The 16,570-nt window shown below is 34.7% G+C and overlaps 1 protein-coding gene and 1 long non-coding RNA gene across 3 annotated transcripts in view; one reads left to right on the top strand and one right to left on the bottom strand.

Annotated features, from left to right (window-relative positions):
* Positions 1-3,813: 3,813 nt before the first annotated feature.
* Positions 3,814-16,570, bottom strand: part of LOC106079119 (peroxiredoxin-2-like) — a 24,767-nt gene continuing 12,010 nt past the window's right edge. The window contains exons 2-8 of one of the 2 annotated variants that reach the window (XM_056033080.1): positions 14,883-15,067; positions 9,368-9,473; positions 8,670-8,814; positions 7,981-8,116; positions 6,415-6,518; positions 5,253-5,383; positions 3,814-4,052 (exon numbers count right to left, since the gene is read on the bottom strand). In XM_056033080.1, the coding sequence (XP_055889055.1) occupies positions 3,973-4,052; positions 5,253-5,383; positions 6,415-6,518; positions 7,981-8,116; positions 8,670-8,814; positions 9,368-9,473; positions 14,883-14,930 (750 nt within the window). In that variant the 5' untranslated portion in view covers positions 14,931-15,067 and the 3' untranslated portion in view covers positions 3,814-3,972. Of the gene's footprint in view, positions 4,053-5,252; positions 5,384-6,414; positions 6,519-7,980; positions 8,117-8,669; positions 8,815-9,367; positions 9,474-14,882; positions 15,258-16,570 lie in introns of those variants that run through there. The other variant, XM_013240251.2, reaches the window with a different exon arrangement.
* LOC129926824 (uncharacterized) overlaps positions 15,316-16,570 on the top strand; it is a 2,073-nt gene continuing 818 nt past the window's right edge. The window contains exon 1 of the long non-coding RNA XR_008778577.1: positions 15,316-15,519. This is a non-coding gene — a long non-coding RNA (uncharacterized LOC129926824). The remainder of the gene's footprint in view (positions 15,520-16,570) is intronic.

Here is a 16,570-nt window from a genome sequence, read left to right as displayed (position 1 = left end):
GGAAGCTAATCTTTAGTTAACTGAAACATTATAACTATGGTAGCCTGGTCGAGGCTTTATATATAGGCCTAATAGGCTACTTATAGAAACTGGATATTTTTTAAATAACAGGGACAACATCAGTCAATAAATGTATTTCAATGCGCCTATCTAAATACTATATAGGCTGGTGCTTTTGTTTCCACTCCCTGTGTCGATATTTAGCAGCATTCTCCATCTTCCCCATTTCTTTTTGTCCTTATACCCAGTCTCACCTTTGCAGTCAGTGATCTATGTACGTTTCATGTAGATCCTAAGACAATTAATTGTGTTGTGTCTTATTGATTTATTCCCGATACGCTCGATCAAGAAGGCCACATACCTACCCGCTCATTAATATTTAATAACTGCAATGTCACAATTTAAACTTAATACATGTCTTAAGCTGTGGAAATTCAATGACCTCCCGGACCTCATTTCAGTCAATAAGCGAAATATCCATTGCTGACTAGATCCAAATTAAATAGACCCCTCACAACTATCTCCGCGTATTCAAAATTATGGAAAATAGAAATTAAAAAAAAGAAAAGTCGGTTTATTCAATCTATAGCCACAGCAACAAACAGCAAAAAGAAACTATATTTTAAAAATAGACTCACAGCAAATAAATAAAGAAGAAAACCCAACATATATAGGTGTAAAATTAAATCAAAGACTGACTTTAAAACATTTAATGGCGGATTTAAAAGAAAAAGAATCACAAAGATTAAACATAGTAAAACACTAGCAGGAACATCATGGGAAGCCGAAAAGAAAGCCTTAAGACAGCTACACACTGGATACGTCAGTTCTGTCATGGATAACTCTCTCCATACAAACAGCCGCCAGCAAAACCTATCAATGTATATATATAGGATATATATGGATCGGCCTTCTTAGCCATCATCAATACTGGTCTTGGTGCCCTCTTGTTCTTCCACCAATATAAACACTTTGAAATAAGTGCACCCTGTGGTGATTACTGCTCAAACTCCCAGATCAAAATTGAGGCAATTACCATAGCAGTCAAAAACAAAATTATATGAAGGAATACAATCAGCATTAGATATTGTTGTCTTTACAGACTCCCAATCCACTCACAGCAGCACCTCATCCAGCCCAAGAGAGTCGACAACACTAATGGTGATAATCCATAAGATGATGTCAAAATTAAATATCAATATCACACTACACTGGATCCCTGGACACATTGGCATCATGGGAAATGAAAAGGCCGATAAAGTATCAAAGGCAGGATCATCTATGGAACAACCAGATAGACCTGTTAACTACCTCACCCTAAGGTCAATGTTAGTCAACAATCACAAAGAGAGTGGCTCAACCAATGGGCATCAGGAAACACAAGCAGAGCTATATATAAAGAAATGACCATGCCAAACAAATTGAACAGTATTAACTTTCTCCCCCGCGAAGAACAATCTTTCAACGAAGAACAGGACACACACCTCTGTTAAATAACAGAAAAAAAAACAAATAAAAAAAAAAATCCCATACATCTACCCTTTTGTAGACACTGCGCCCACCCTTATGAAACCGTATCCTCTTTGAATGTTCCTTCCTAATACACCTTAGGCAGACCCTACTACCACTACAGCCCAACATAACCAACACTCTCTACGGCAGTGCTGAACACCTGAAGAGAACAACATAGGCCTACTATTTTTTCTTTGGCAGTCTACAAAAGAGCTCACAGCAAAAAGCTGGCTAGAAGAGTAAGAAGAACATGGAGATTTCAGTATTTCTCCAAAAAGCTGCAGTCTCTATATACAAGTAATAGAAATAGCATTAACAAAAAACAATTTTTTTTTTTAGAGAGAGAGAGAGAGCAAGGAATGATATCACGCGGATGCATGTTACATAAGACTACTATACTGGTACTCTTGTCTTTTCTCTACATTCAAAGGAGTCAAATAAAAGACTACAATTAAAAAAGTAAATCGATATTTTGTCTAGAGAAAACAATGCAAAAATAAAATGTAATATAGGGTATCCCGGGGGACAGGGGGGGGTGGTGCGCGGAGTACATTTAATTGAGGCCATTGGAAAATGCAATTTGTTTGCCCTAAGGCCTGAAACTGATGGTGTGCTGTGTCTAATACCTACCTTTCATTGATTGGCTTAAGATTAAAGGATGAAAAACAAAAGATAAAACTAATCTACAATTCAAGGGTGTGTGGGGAAGGATCAATTAATTCTAAGAGGCTAAAAAACGTGTCATTATAATAAAAAAAACGGGACAAAAATTGTGAAAGCGGGGGTTAGGCAACATATTACATATTTCGATATTAAATTAAGAAGCCGAAGAAAAGTCAGTGATTATACGTAGAACTTGTTTTGTTTTGTTGTGGGCTGGGGGGGGGGGTAAAAGTGATACTAGAATTTACGACCGAAAAGTATTTGTGCGTGCGTTATAAAACCGATTCTTTCGAATTAAGTCAAAAGTCTATGTCAGAGAACATAACGATACGCAGAATGAAAAAACAACAACAAAAAGAGGTTCCAGAGACTGACAGAAAAGAAGTAAAGAGAGAGAGAAGGAAGGAAGGAGAGTGTGCCGTTCCATTCAAGTGTAAAAAAACTAAAAATCGCGTACGTGGGGGAGTGGGGCGGGGGGACGTTAAATTGCGGCCTATTTATTGAAAGTTAAAAAAATGAAATGATGTTCTGGCCTAAATAAACAATACATAGCTTGGAAACTAATTAAGTGGCGTAGGCGGTGTGCAATGCTAGTTAATTCATATTTTTAAAAATTGTTATAATTAAATTTTAAATAAGCCTAGAAATAGTGTTCACATTTCCTCCCTGGACCTGACTTGGCGGTTTGAAGCCAAATTGGAAGTATCAAAGTTGACGTACCAAAATATCTACAGGTGACCTCTAGCTGAGGTATAGTTGTTTTATATAGGAAGCATATGGTTTGTCTCAATAAAAACGCATGAGCTTAACAAATTCAACATCTAGGTTTACCAAATGGACGCTTTCCTTGGTTGAAGAACAATAACAGCCTTTCTTAAACTCTGGTGCAACGTGGTGACTCAAAGGGTGTTCAATTTATTTTCAAGGGACAAACATTTTCATCTAGCTATAAATTTTTCTGTTAGAACTCTAAATTTAAATATACAAAAATTGGTTCCTAATGGTTTGAAGTTTGTTAGAACAAAACTACTCAACCTTGGTTTCTCCTTGATTTGAACAATGCCTCTGAGTTCCTTATACATTATGTGAGTGAGTTATATAATTTTCTTAAAATGTCCTTAATATGACTAATTTCCCTAAAGGTTTACTGCAATTAATGTATGTTTTTAATAGCATCTTGTTCATTTTCTAAAAACAACAATCTGTACATTCAATAAATATACCTTAATGAAAACTGAACACAAAGCTGACGTTTCAAACATTTACCTGTTTCTGTTTAGTATTTTTGAAAGGGAATTTATGTTCTTATAGAAACATTGCTATAGGTTCTAACTATATGTATTCTAAGCATTAAAAGTTATGCACTGTTTTGAGCAACAATACATATTTTAATGCTATGAGAAGAATCTATTGGTGAATGATTTGTCCAAATCTAATCAAATTATTCTACACTATTATCTGTTGGATAACTTTAAAAAGGTTGTTTTTTTCCTGTATAAATAAAACATTGTAAGGTTAGAAACCAAGAGCAGAGACTGAAATGAATTTCACAAACAAACAAAAAATCAAAACATTTATAAATATTACAAAGCTATTTCAGAAAAAAAACACATTTACAATCCATTAGAACCTACTGAATAGAGTGCACATCTTTCTCTTTTATTGACATGCTTTTGGTGCAACACAATAACCATTCATCAGGAAACTAATTCTGAATATGTCTATAGATAAAAGTAAAAGTCTTTTCAAACAGGTATCAACTAAAACAGTTGAACACATATTAACAAGAAGCCTTATTCATTTTTGAAAGTATTCTTTGGAACCTTCAGGTGTTGGCTTAATGCTGGGACTGTTAGGCTTCCAATTGGCAGGACACACTGTGGAACAAACAAAATAATTTTTGGTCCTCTTGTAAGACAAAAATATAAACCATTGTAATATTTAACAACAAAATTTGTTTACAAATTTTATTAATATAAATAAAAAGAAATCAAAAACCTGAAAAAAAAAAAACTCAAAATATTCCATGCTAAACTATTTCACAACTAGAGTCGCCAGGATACACTGACAATGGCTGTTTTTAAGTTGTTTTATTTGCACATGCACAGCTAGTTTTTAAATAACTATTTATACCTTTACAAACTCTGACCTAAGGGAGCGATAGTGAAGCAATTTTTGGGTGTTTATGTATGTTGGAATGAATTTTTATCATTTATAGAAAATGTTTAACAAATTTTTGCTAACCTACAAAAATGGAACATATTAGGGCTAATGTGCAGGCTTTAATTGAATATGATTTAATGGGAATATTAATGTTTCAGCTGAAGAATAAGGAAATAATGGTTAGGGTACATGATTTATAATAAACATTTGAGACAGATAGTAGTGAAAGTGAAGAAAAAAAATTATGCAGTTTTGATAATGTTAGATCTAGTCAAACAGGAGATCGGAATGCAACTAAATCTGACATGATATCTTAAAGCAACTAAATCTGACATGATATCTTAATGTTTTTGAGCTTTGTAAACCTATTATGACTTGAAACATGATGCTAATCCTTACGTTTCTTCTTCTCAATTATAAAAAGAAGAGTTTTATTAGTTGTTTTTTTTTCCAGTGAATTTAATTTTAAAAAAGATTTTTGAAAATTACTGATACAGAGTTGTATCCCTTTTTTTAAGGATGGGGAAGATGGATTCTGACAACTGATTAGTGGCTAAAAAGGTTAAAAAAAGAAAACTTTAAGAATAAATCATCCAGAAAAAAATATAAACCATTGTAATATTTAATAACAAAATTTGTTTTAAAATGTTATTAATATAAACCCTTTAAGAAAAGTAATCCAAAATTTAAATGTAACCTTTAAAAAAAAAAAAGGGAAAAAAATGTCTACATATTTTTTAAAAATTAAAAAAATTGAAGAATAAGACATTCTTCCCCAGTGATCAACTTTTGACAAATTAAGAGAAGCCTATTAATCCAAATTTTGAACTCCAAAGCTTCAAATTATTCATTAGAAGCTTTCCTCTTCGAAGCCTAGATACCAGAGTGTGTTGCTCACAAGAAACCTTACTCACCTTCACCAGACTTGTCTGTAAATTTGAAAGCTTCAACTAGTCTCAAGACTTCATCAACAGAACGTCCAACAGGCAAGTCATTAATTGTAATTTGTCGAACTGTTCCTTTAGGGTCAATGATAAAAAGACCCCTAAAACACAAAAAAAGGAAATAAATATACCTTCATGCAATACATTTTTTCTTACTAAATTTAAATTCTCTTGTATTTTAATAACATAAATAAAATAAATAAAAATGATACATTTCAATATATTTTGAACTTTTAATGTACTTATATAGTGTCTTTTTTGTTGAGCTGAAAAGTGGTAGGCGTAACATAGGTGCCTAAAGGAAATGCTTTAAAGACCAGCTTAGTCACCAACTTGCTTAAACTGACATAAGAAAGAGCACAGGGTTGCAAGCAGCTTTGAAACAAGGCACAGGATACACATTTGAAACCCAAAGAAAATCCACTGCTGAGGACAGACTTAGATGGCAAAAAGAGAATCTAAATCAACCTTCGGCGGACAATGGCTATGTCAGTGCTGGATGTGGTAAAACATATAGATCACAGCTGGAGCTGTGTAGCCATGTGAAATACTGCACTCCTCATTAATCTTAAGACTCAAAGACAAGCCTGACATAAAGAATGAACACAAAATTTAAAAGAGAATTTAATTAGTTAAGAAATAATTCAGCTTCCAACAATTTTTCAATATTTTCCTGAAATTAAAGTTTGTTCTTAATGGGATGCTTCCACTTCAACTAAATCTTAATTACTTGTAAGATAAACGTATGAAAACTATCAAGACATCACACACAAAAATAATCTTGAAAATTAAATAACAGACATTTTATATTGGTGGTTTGGGAGCTTTGAAATAGTTTAATGTATGAAACAAGAAAATAGTAACGCATATTCACAATTATGTTTAGTAATCCTATTTATTCTAAGTTCATGATCATATTCATTTGCGAGATCAAATTCTCCATAAACCAGCATATCTCGTGATCCACAACCAATAAATGTCACTATCAAACAATGATGTGAAAGTAACCTTTTTCCTCTTTTTAACTTGCTTGAAAACAAAATTCAAGTTCGAGTTAGCAAGAAAGAAAAGCAAGTACATTAAAAAAAAACTATTCAGCAGATCAATCACTGCTGATACTGCAACTACTTACCTTAATGAGATTCCTGCTTTTTCTATTAACACCCCATAGCTTTTACTTATAACTTTATTAAAATCAGACAGGAGTGGATATTTCAATCCTCCAAGTCCACCTTGCTGTTCAATTAAAAAAAAAAAAAAAAAGACATAAAAAATGGAATGGTTTCAATAACAAAGTTTTAACTTGAATAGAATTCTAGGTTACAAGAATTACCAGCAATACTTTACGTATGTAACAATATCAGCCTGCCAATGAAGTGGACAAGAGAAACAAATTGTAAAAAGTAGTTTTAATAAATTTATCCTTTGTAAAGCTAATGGTGGTCTATCATTTTTCATTCTCTTATTTTTTATAATGGTCAAACCAGAATTTTCACTAAGTGGCCCATTGGGTAGGATTTTTGTTCCAAAAATATATATATAAACTGTCAAATTTCTAAAAATATTGTTAGAGTGATTTTCAAAATACCTGTCCACCCAGTTAATTTGGAACCCATAAAGAGTTTGCAAGCTAAGAGGAGTGGTAATAAGGTGACATTTTAATATTTTAATAATAATAATAATATTTATTATCCATAAGGATATTTGTGTTACAATTTGTGTATTACACCAAACAAAACATTATAACTATAGAAAACCAAAATATACACTCACACCAGACTCACTCATAATTTACAAGCAAAAAGTTTATATCAGATAGTTACTATTTAATGATTTGATTGCCATGGAAACAAAAGAGTTTTTGTGTCTCTTTGTCTTTTCTATCGGAGTCTGGTATCTCTTAATGAGGACATTTTCTAAGTGATTGTAATCTTTGCTTCCCTTTTTTGCTGATATAATCAGTATTTGTATAGATCTATATTTAAAAATTAAATTTAATTTATTGTGTATTTAAAAGTTTGCACTATTTCAATGGTCTCTCCAGCAACAGAAACAATATCATTTTCCTTCTTTTCCCTACATCAATGGATTATCATTTCTTTTTTAAATTTAATAACAAAAAATTATTTTTACAGTATTTTTCAATGTGAGCAAAAAGGACTATCGATTAAAAATCATTAGAGTACAATATGTACCACAATGGCGTTTTCACAGCCCACTGGTGCACACCTGACTTAAGTCATTTCCTAAAAACACAGTTATAAAACAAGTCACTAAAAAAAAAGATGTTGTCATACATACGCATGTATACACATCAAGGGTTAAAAGAAATTGTTACTAATGATTTTTACAAGACTACTTTTCAAATTGATAACTGTAACATTACAAACAACAAACTTAAATATGATAAGCTCCTTTTCTAAACAAAAATAAATAAATAAAAGATTGTGTGAATATGTCTCCTTGAAAATTATATTATTTTTACAAAATAAGATAATCCTATGTATTTTTGGTAGGCCTTGGTATAGCAAGAACTGCATCTCTTAAATTTAAAAGGATTATTTTAAAAAAAAAGACAAGTAACAAACATTTATTTTTTTCTAGTAATCATTTCTTTATCTCAAATGAAAATCAAGAAATTATACAAAAATCTCATCTGAAGGTTCAACTATAATCTCAGACAGAGTCATCTAATTACCTTTCTTGGTGTGTTTATCCAAGCTAAATGTGTAAAATGTGAGTCAGTAGACACCCCAACTACAGCAGTGTCAAGTTTCTTAAACTGTTCAATACTGTCACTAAAGGCTGTAATCTCTGTGGGACACACAAAAGTACTGTTGACAAAAAAAAATAAATTACATTTTATAATGTCACAATGTGTTAACAATAGATGAAACATTTAAAAACAAGAATATGTAATGATAATCATAGTTACACCTGATGACTTTACAAATCACTAAAATATATTAAAGAAAGTGATCTGTTCAATAAAAATGTAGTGGATGAACGTTGATAGTTGTACTCCATGTACATTTATTTTAAAACAAACATTTTAAAAGACTTCATGGAACTGAAAATAACTATGCATGGAGTCAACAATTAAACATCCAACACTTAAAGTTACATTAATAAGGGAAACAGAAAAAAATAAATAGATTGAAAATCATACAGACAGATAATGGAGCAAGGCTAAGTTGTGGTGGGTAGGAAATAAATTTTTTAATCTCAGAACTTGCCAAAAGAAAAGAAATTCAATAAATAACTCTTTTGTTGCACTTTTGAATAGTATTGGAATATTATCAGAATAGTATTGGAATATTATCAATACAAGAAAATAAATTTCAAACATTTAAAGTAAATATTGTTCAGTTATCCATTAAGACTTACAAATCTAGTGGATAGAAGAACAATACAAGGTACTTTCCCTTGAAATCAGACAGTTTGATTTCCTTGAATGCTCCATCTACCACTGCTTGACCTTGAAAATCTGGTGCTTGCTGCTGTACCTGAACTGGAGCCACAAACTTGCTCCCTACAACAACAAGGTTATCTTATCAGCACAGTATAGGTCATGTCATACAAAAATAATGTTAGGAACACAGCCAATGTCATGACTTAGTTGTGATATACATGAAGAAGTAGCGCTAATATGTATGTAAATATATGTATATTGTTTCTTTTGTCTCAAGAGACAATAGGTACACCAAATGATTCATGATTCACTTATGTTTGTTCTTCCATGAGACTCTGGGCAAATTCTGTCAACAGGCTCATTTTATAGTGGCAAACTTTCCAACAGGAAAAAGGTTTTCATCTCATGAATATCTAAAGTAGCCTTTCATTCTTTTCTTTGTGTATCCTAATTATTTAGGTTTAATTTGGTGACAGATGAGTCTAGATAAATAAATTCCTGCACACCATTGTATGATGCAGAAATGTAACGTGGACGCTTAAAAAAAAAAACAGCTCAGACAAAAAATATTAACAATTCAGCACATTAATATAGTACAGTGTGAATAAATGATAATTCTAATTATAGAACAATAGTAAGCATTCTAGAGAAAAAAAAATGTTTATCAATTTACCTGAGCAGCATAGTCTCAAAGTGTTCCTTTGAACATTCAGACAATTTTGTAAACTCTTTGGGTGAGGAGTAACTCTAACTGTAGGGAGCAGTTTTGAACAAAGACTCTACAAAGCAAAATACATTTTATGAAACAATATTTACAAGAGCTACTTTAGAGTATGCCCCACTATTATTAGTGATGTATCTAAAACAAAATATTGAAAAACTTCTGAAAACTTTATTCTCTTCATAATGTAGATCTAGATCTAGTCATAGAATCAAAATCTAGAGAGTTGTCTCAAAGATAATATAAAGTCCATGAATCCTAAACAAAAACAATTTTAAAAAAATGTCATGCAAGCTGTTTCTGAGCCAAATTTTATCACTAGACTTATCAGTTGATGAGTGTTCTGCCTCATCTCCAATTACAGTAATTACAGCAAAGCTTTAACATTAGAATTTTAAGACCTAGAAAAAATATAGATCTATAAAAAAAAATAGAGACCAATATATATTATATATATATATATATATATATATATATATATATATATATATATATATATATATATATATATATATATAAAATATAGATCTATAAAAAAAAATAGAGACCAATATATATTATATTTGTATATATATATATATATAATATATAATAAATAATATATATATAATAATAGATCTATAAAAAAAAAATAGAGACCAATATATTATATATATATTAGAGTATATATATAATATATAATATATATATAAAATATAGATCTATAAAAAAAATAGAGACCAATATATATATATTATATATATATATAAATATAATATATATTGGTCTCTATTTTTTTTTATAGATCTATATTTTATATATATATATATATATATATATATATTGTTACGAATCTCACTATCCAGGCTCTCTGCAAACTGCACCATACACCACCAACTTAAAGAACTTGACAACTCAGGGCTCCAAAGTAACGTAACACTTTAATAGTTGATAAATAACAGCCAATACTGTACAATTGGCAACACGTACACTGTACAAATATCTCTCCGACAACACCGTTCCGCCGTATCAACTCTTGCACTGGCCTCTCCGTCTCGTTCCGGGCTTGCACTGGGTTCAACAGTTCAGGACTGACTTCACACACTAGGCTCGTTGTGTCGGACTCGATCACAGACCAAGATCAAGACGCCGTTCGTCTCAACTGTACTTGATAGTACTCCGCACTGAACCGTCGTAATGCTCCGTACAGAACCACACCGCTGAACTGTGCTGTAGTCGACCGTGTTCTGAACTCTTGTCGTGAACCTCCTTTCTGAACCTTGCTGTATTGAGCCCCTTTTCTCGACCGTCTTGATTGCGACACCTCCGCTCTTATATAGGGTCCCTACTGGCCTTCTCGAACCGGACAGAACGCCGCTCGACGTTTCTAGGTGGTCAGATGACTACAACTCTCGTGACGCTCCTGAGCTCTGTTCACGCCGTCGATCCTTCCCGGACCGCCGTCGATCCTTCCCGAACCACCGTGTTGACACTCGTCTCGGCTGATCGTCGTAACTCGTCACGGTTGACCGCTTGTCTAGCGCTGGCCTGGGGCGATTTGCGTCGGCTGACTACACACACACCACTACCCCCATCTGTGCCACCACCAGGTTTATAACACTGCCCCCTCCTTAGATCTGTCCGTCCCGGGCAGATCCAACATCAGGACATTGGCTGTAAAGTTCCATCGCTGCAGGCGGGGGTCGATCAGTAGCAGTTGGCTTGCCTCTTGAGCTTGATGGAGCCATCCATGTTGCAGTCAGCAATGGTCGCTTCCTTCTCTTCCTCCAGTTGGCCTTAACCTGGTTGCTTCGCCATCGTGCTTTCATCGCCATCCACGTTGAGTTCAGAAAACGTTTTCTTCTTCTCCTCCAGTTAGCCTTCATCTGGTTGTATCGACGTAGTTGTCCCATCGTCATCCATGTTGCACTCAACAAAAGTAGCCTTCTTCTTCTTCTCCGCCAGTTGGTCTTCATGTGGCTGCAGTTATTTCTTGGTAGAATCACCATGCACGTTGGACTACGCAAACGCCGCCTTCTTCTTTTCCTCCAGTTGATCGTCCTCTTGTTGCAGTGACGTTGTGGTTGCATCGCTCTCTTGTCGGTCGGTACTGAGGACAGCCACTTGACACATGGAGAGGTATAGGATGTAAGGGCTGGGGATACCAAGATCGTTGGCAAAAGAGGTGGCTTCATAGGGATTTGCGAAGAAGGACTGGGATGGGCTTCAAATCCACAGGGCGAGGAATTGTGGAACAGGTCATCATCTTCAGCCTTGTCTGGAGGGCATGCTCGTGGGGCAGGTTGGCAACACTCCTCGTGCAAAGGTCCCTCGTCTTCGTCTTCAGGCTCCATTCGGCTTTCTTCACCACCATCAGGACCTCTCTCTCTCGTCTCAGTGACGGGCCAATCACTTGTTGGTTTCAGACCTTGTCGATGACTTTCGTCTTTCAGATGTCCATCAATGTTAACGTCAGACTGCCTTGGATTCTCTTTACCACCATCAGAACTTTCCTCTCCAGTCTTGGCAGCTGGACCAACGTCTGTTAGGTTCGGACCTGGCTGGTATCTCTCGACTTGGATATGTCTCTCAACGGCTTCGTCAGGTTTCAATGGGTCCTCATTATCACCACCAGGGCTTCTCTCGCTGAGCTTAGCATCTGGACGAACGTCTGTAGGGTCCAAGCCTCGCTGGTAGCTTCCATCATGTAAACGTCCCTCAGCAACAGGCTTGTAGGCAGAATCAGCGTTCTCTTGATCTATTTTGCTGTTTGAGGTGCTCATATCAGGTAAAGCTTCAGCACAAGATTCGTTCGAACTATGGGCAGCTTACATTGTCTCTTCGTCTGTCTCTTTCGGCTCCACAGGTCTGTACTCCTTGTTTTCAGATTCACAGGCAGCACCACATTCATCAGCATTGCCGTTGTCACTGCATATTTCTTCAAAGCTTTGGGTGGGTAGTAGTTCATTGTTTAACGATGGCGCAGCTCCTTCATCTTTCAAGTCTCTTTGGTCGTACAGGGTTTCTTCCACCACGTCCATCGTTTTCACCACGGGGCTCGTCACTTCCTTCACTGAGGTACCCATCTCTTTAATCTCTCTACAGAAGTCCTCGGTGCACTTCTTCAGTGTCACACTCATAGCCCGAATACCATCTCGTACAGAGTTCATGAACTCTCCAAAATCTGGTGCGACTTCAAACAGATACGTGTCTGGATCTTCCTCTTCTTCAACTATGCATTCTCGGAGGCGTGCTTGTAAGGTTTCTTTATTTCCGATCGTTTTCAGATCTCGATCACGGAGTTCTTGCTTCAGTTCTCTAAATTCAAGTTCGTACAGCAGTTTCAGACGAGCCATAGTAGATCCGATCCAATCCGATTCTGATCCTATCCCACTTCTGACACCAGTTCTTACGAATCTCACTATCCAGGCTCTCTGCAAACTGCACCATACACCACCAACTTAAAGAACTTGACAACTCAGGGCTCCAAAGTAACGTAACACTTTAATAGTTGATAAATAACAGCCAATACTGTACAATTGGCAACACGTACACTGTACAAATATCTCTCCGACAACACTGTTCCGCCGTATCAACTCTTGCACTGGCCTCTCCGTCTCGTTCCGGGCTTGCACTGGGTTCAACAGTTCAGGACTGACTTCACACACTAGGCTCGTTGTGTCGGACTCGATCACAGACCAAGATCAAGACGCCGTTCGTCTCAACTGTACTTGATAGTACTCCGCACTGAACCGTCGTAATGCTCCGTACAGAACCACACCGCTGAACTGTGCTGTAGTCGACCGTGTTCTGAACTCTTGTCGTGAACCTCCTTTCTGAACCTTGCTGTATTGAGCCCCTTTTCTCGACCGTCTTGATTGCGACACCTCCGCTCTTATATAGGGTCCCTACTGGCCTTCTCGAACCGGACAGAACGCCGCTCGACGTTTCTAGGTGGTCAGATGACTACAACTCTCGTGACGCTCCTGAGCTCTGTTCACGACGTCGATCCTTCCCGGACCGCCGTCGATCCTTCCCGAACCACCGTGTTGACACTCGTCTCGGCTGATCGTCGTAACTCGTCACGGTTGACCGCTTGTCTAGCGCTGGCCTGGGGCGATTTGCGTCGGCTGACTACACACACACCACTACCCCCATCTGTGCCACCACCAGGTTTATAACAATATATATGTATATGTATATATGGAAAGCAAGGGAAGTTTAATATACACATTCTTTCAATCCTGAATCCAAATATACAGGTCTGACTTGGCTAATGCACCATGGAGCTATACACTAGCCTTAGTACCAGAAGCACCTTAATTAATATGTATTTGGTCAAAATAACATGCTTTCATACCAGTGTACTTTATCGCCTCTAGTAGAAAAACTATCTTGCACATGAATACAAAACTAAATGTGCTAAAAAAAATTAGAAAAATGGATCGCACACCATATTACCACAGTATTTCTGTACTAACCATCAAAATACAATCGCATTAATAAAAATAAGGTGAGATGTCCAATATGGTTTACAAAAGGGGGATTTTCGATATGGCAGCTTTACTCTAGAAAAGATACAAAAACGAGCTGCAAGATTTAGATCTCTATATTTTATAACAAATTAATTTTCATATTCTAGAGCATTACTAGATTAGATCTAGATTCTAGATCTCTATAGCTAGATAGATCTAATACCATTAGTCATGATTAAAACACTTTTCCTGGTCAGCTGCTGTTCTTAGCAATCAACTTCAAGAGAAAGGCTGGTCCAGCCAGCTTTTCTTTGGATGACCTGTTTATTTGTACTAGAATTTACTAGATCTAGATATAGAAGATTATTCTAGATATAGCTCGTCTCAGTCCACTGTACCTGATAGCTTTTAACAAAGATTTGAATTTGAGTCATCTCATAATAATATCATTATATAATACAGACGTTACTTCAAAAAGAAGATGAATACGTCCTACGCGACATGCATATATTGATATATATTTTATTTATATATAATATTATATGGGCCTATAAGGCCCTATAGTATAATGAATATCATCAAAACCAGCTCAGCTTTCATCTATTTAACTGATTTAACTTTACAATTTACAGTGTATTGAGTGATTGATCATTCATTCATCATTAATTCATGAATCATACCATACATGATACATGAATGACATTATATATATTATAATATATACATTAATGAAAATATTTCATTGATTAATGATTAATTTATAATAATTTATATTTAGAATCTAGATCTTGATCTAGAAGACTAGATCTAGATACTAGACTAGATCTATTCATAATTTAAATTTGAATTTCTGATTTTCATTCAATTTGAATTTACAAATAAAGACAATTTACAATAAATTTGAATAAATTATAAAGAAGCACATATCATAGTGACATACATAGTAAATAATACTCTAAATTTCTAAATCTAAATGCAGACTATTCTAGATCTAATAGGTTAATTGTGTTTACCTTTGCAGATTGAAACAAAATTCTTGTAGTAATTGAAGCCATCGCCATACACAGCAGGACAATGATAACAAACCAATACGGTCGGTACTAACCAAAATTGATATTGTAGACTTCTGACTCGATTATTCTCGTCTCAATGAGAGTCAATGTGAACCGTGTATTATCGTTTGTTTACTCCTGTTTCACTTTTATTAGAAGTTGGAATTTATTTTATTAGAATGTACAAAATAGCCCTAGAAATACTCTGGTTTGTCTCTATGATGGACCTGATGAGGCGCTTCAATTTAAAGTGATGGTGCACCAACGACCTAGATTTAGAGATAGATCAAGGCTGTTGACACTATCCCATTTTTTATTTTATTTTCGTGTAAGTGTTAGGTGACCAACATGAGAGTCCCGCTTTGGACCGCCTGTCACGCTTTTCTTAAAGACCAACTGAAGAGGTTTTTTTCGAAATTGAGATAGCGATTGATTTAGATAGTAGATAGCATCAAAGTTAGTTCCTAAAAATTTGAGATTTTAGAAAAGCGTATTTATATTAGAAAAAGTAATTTGAAAGTGTAAAAAATAACGAGATTTGAAAATCAGCTTCAATGGCCGAAACCGGAAGTGACGTATTGTAATGGACTGAGAAAATGTAAATAAAAATAGACATGGCTGGATACGTTATTGTTAGCGATTCAGATGATAAACTTATCTAAATCTTGCTGTCCAACAATTTTAAATGATACTTATCATGGGATGCACCAAAATGCCCTGAAGAGAACTCTTCTACTTTTTCAAAATATATTATAGAGCAGACTATTGAATTAATATAATTATAGATAGATTATAATAATAATAGGACTAGTCACTAGATTGTCACTAGATCATAGATCTAGATCTAGTCTACTCTAGTAGTAGTCTCTAGTATCATCAAGTACTAGTAGATCATCTAGGACTAGTCCTACTAGGTCTAGGTATACTATACTTAGACTATACTAAGTCTAATAGTACTAGTATACTAATAGTATACTATTAGTCAATTATAATTTTTATTATAACAAAACTAAATGGTTAGATCTATCTATTCTATATTATTTTCTATATCTCTAATTCTAGCCAGGCCTTCTAACACTTTTACTAGTCACTCACTAGATCTAGATCTAGTTTATAAATACTTGACTTGTATTATTGTACTAATTGTAGTATTACTACTAGTAATACTAGTAAATAGTAGTAATAGTTTATAAACTAGTAGATTTAACTAATTTAAGTAGATCTAGAGTAATCTAGACTAGCCTCTATGTTAAGTCTAAGCCCAGTCGCCAACATTTTTTAATGCTTGAATTTGTATATCTCTGTTCTGTAATAGTAAGACCTAGACCTAGTGAGTAGTGTCCTAGCAATAGCATAAAGATTATTCATAGATATAAATATAATATTATAATAGTCAAGGACTAAACCTAAAGCCTAAGCTAAATCTATCTAGAATATATTTATACTCTTTACTAGCCCTTACTATACTTATTAATAAGGCTAAACTTTAGATCTAAAAAAATGATAAGTCATCATTTATATTGGTAATATAAAATACAGATTTTTACTAAACACATGTGTGACATTTCTTTAAGTCTTAAACTTAAACAGGGCGGGTCCTAACGATTGCGGGGCCCTATGTGAAACTGATTGCGCGGGGCCTAGTCTGG

This window comes from Biomphalaria glabrata, chromosome 1 (genome assembly GCF_947242115.1).
Source record: "Biomphalaria glabrata chromosome 1, xgBioGlab47.1, whole genome shotgun sequence".
Classification (NCBI taxonomy): Eukaryota; Metazoa; Mollusca; class Gastropoda; family Planorbidae; genus Biomphalaria; species Biomphalaria glabrata.
Note: the sequence above shows the minus strand (reverse complement) of the source record. Positions and strands in the feature narration are given on the sequence as shown.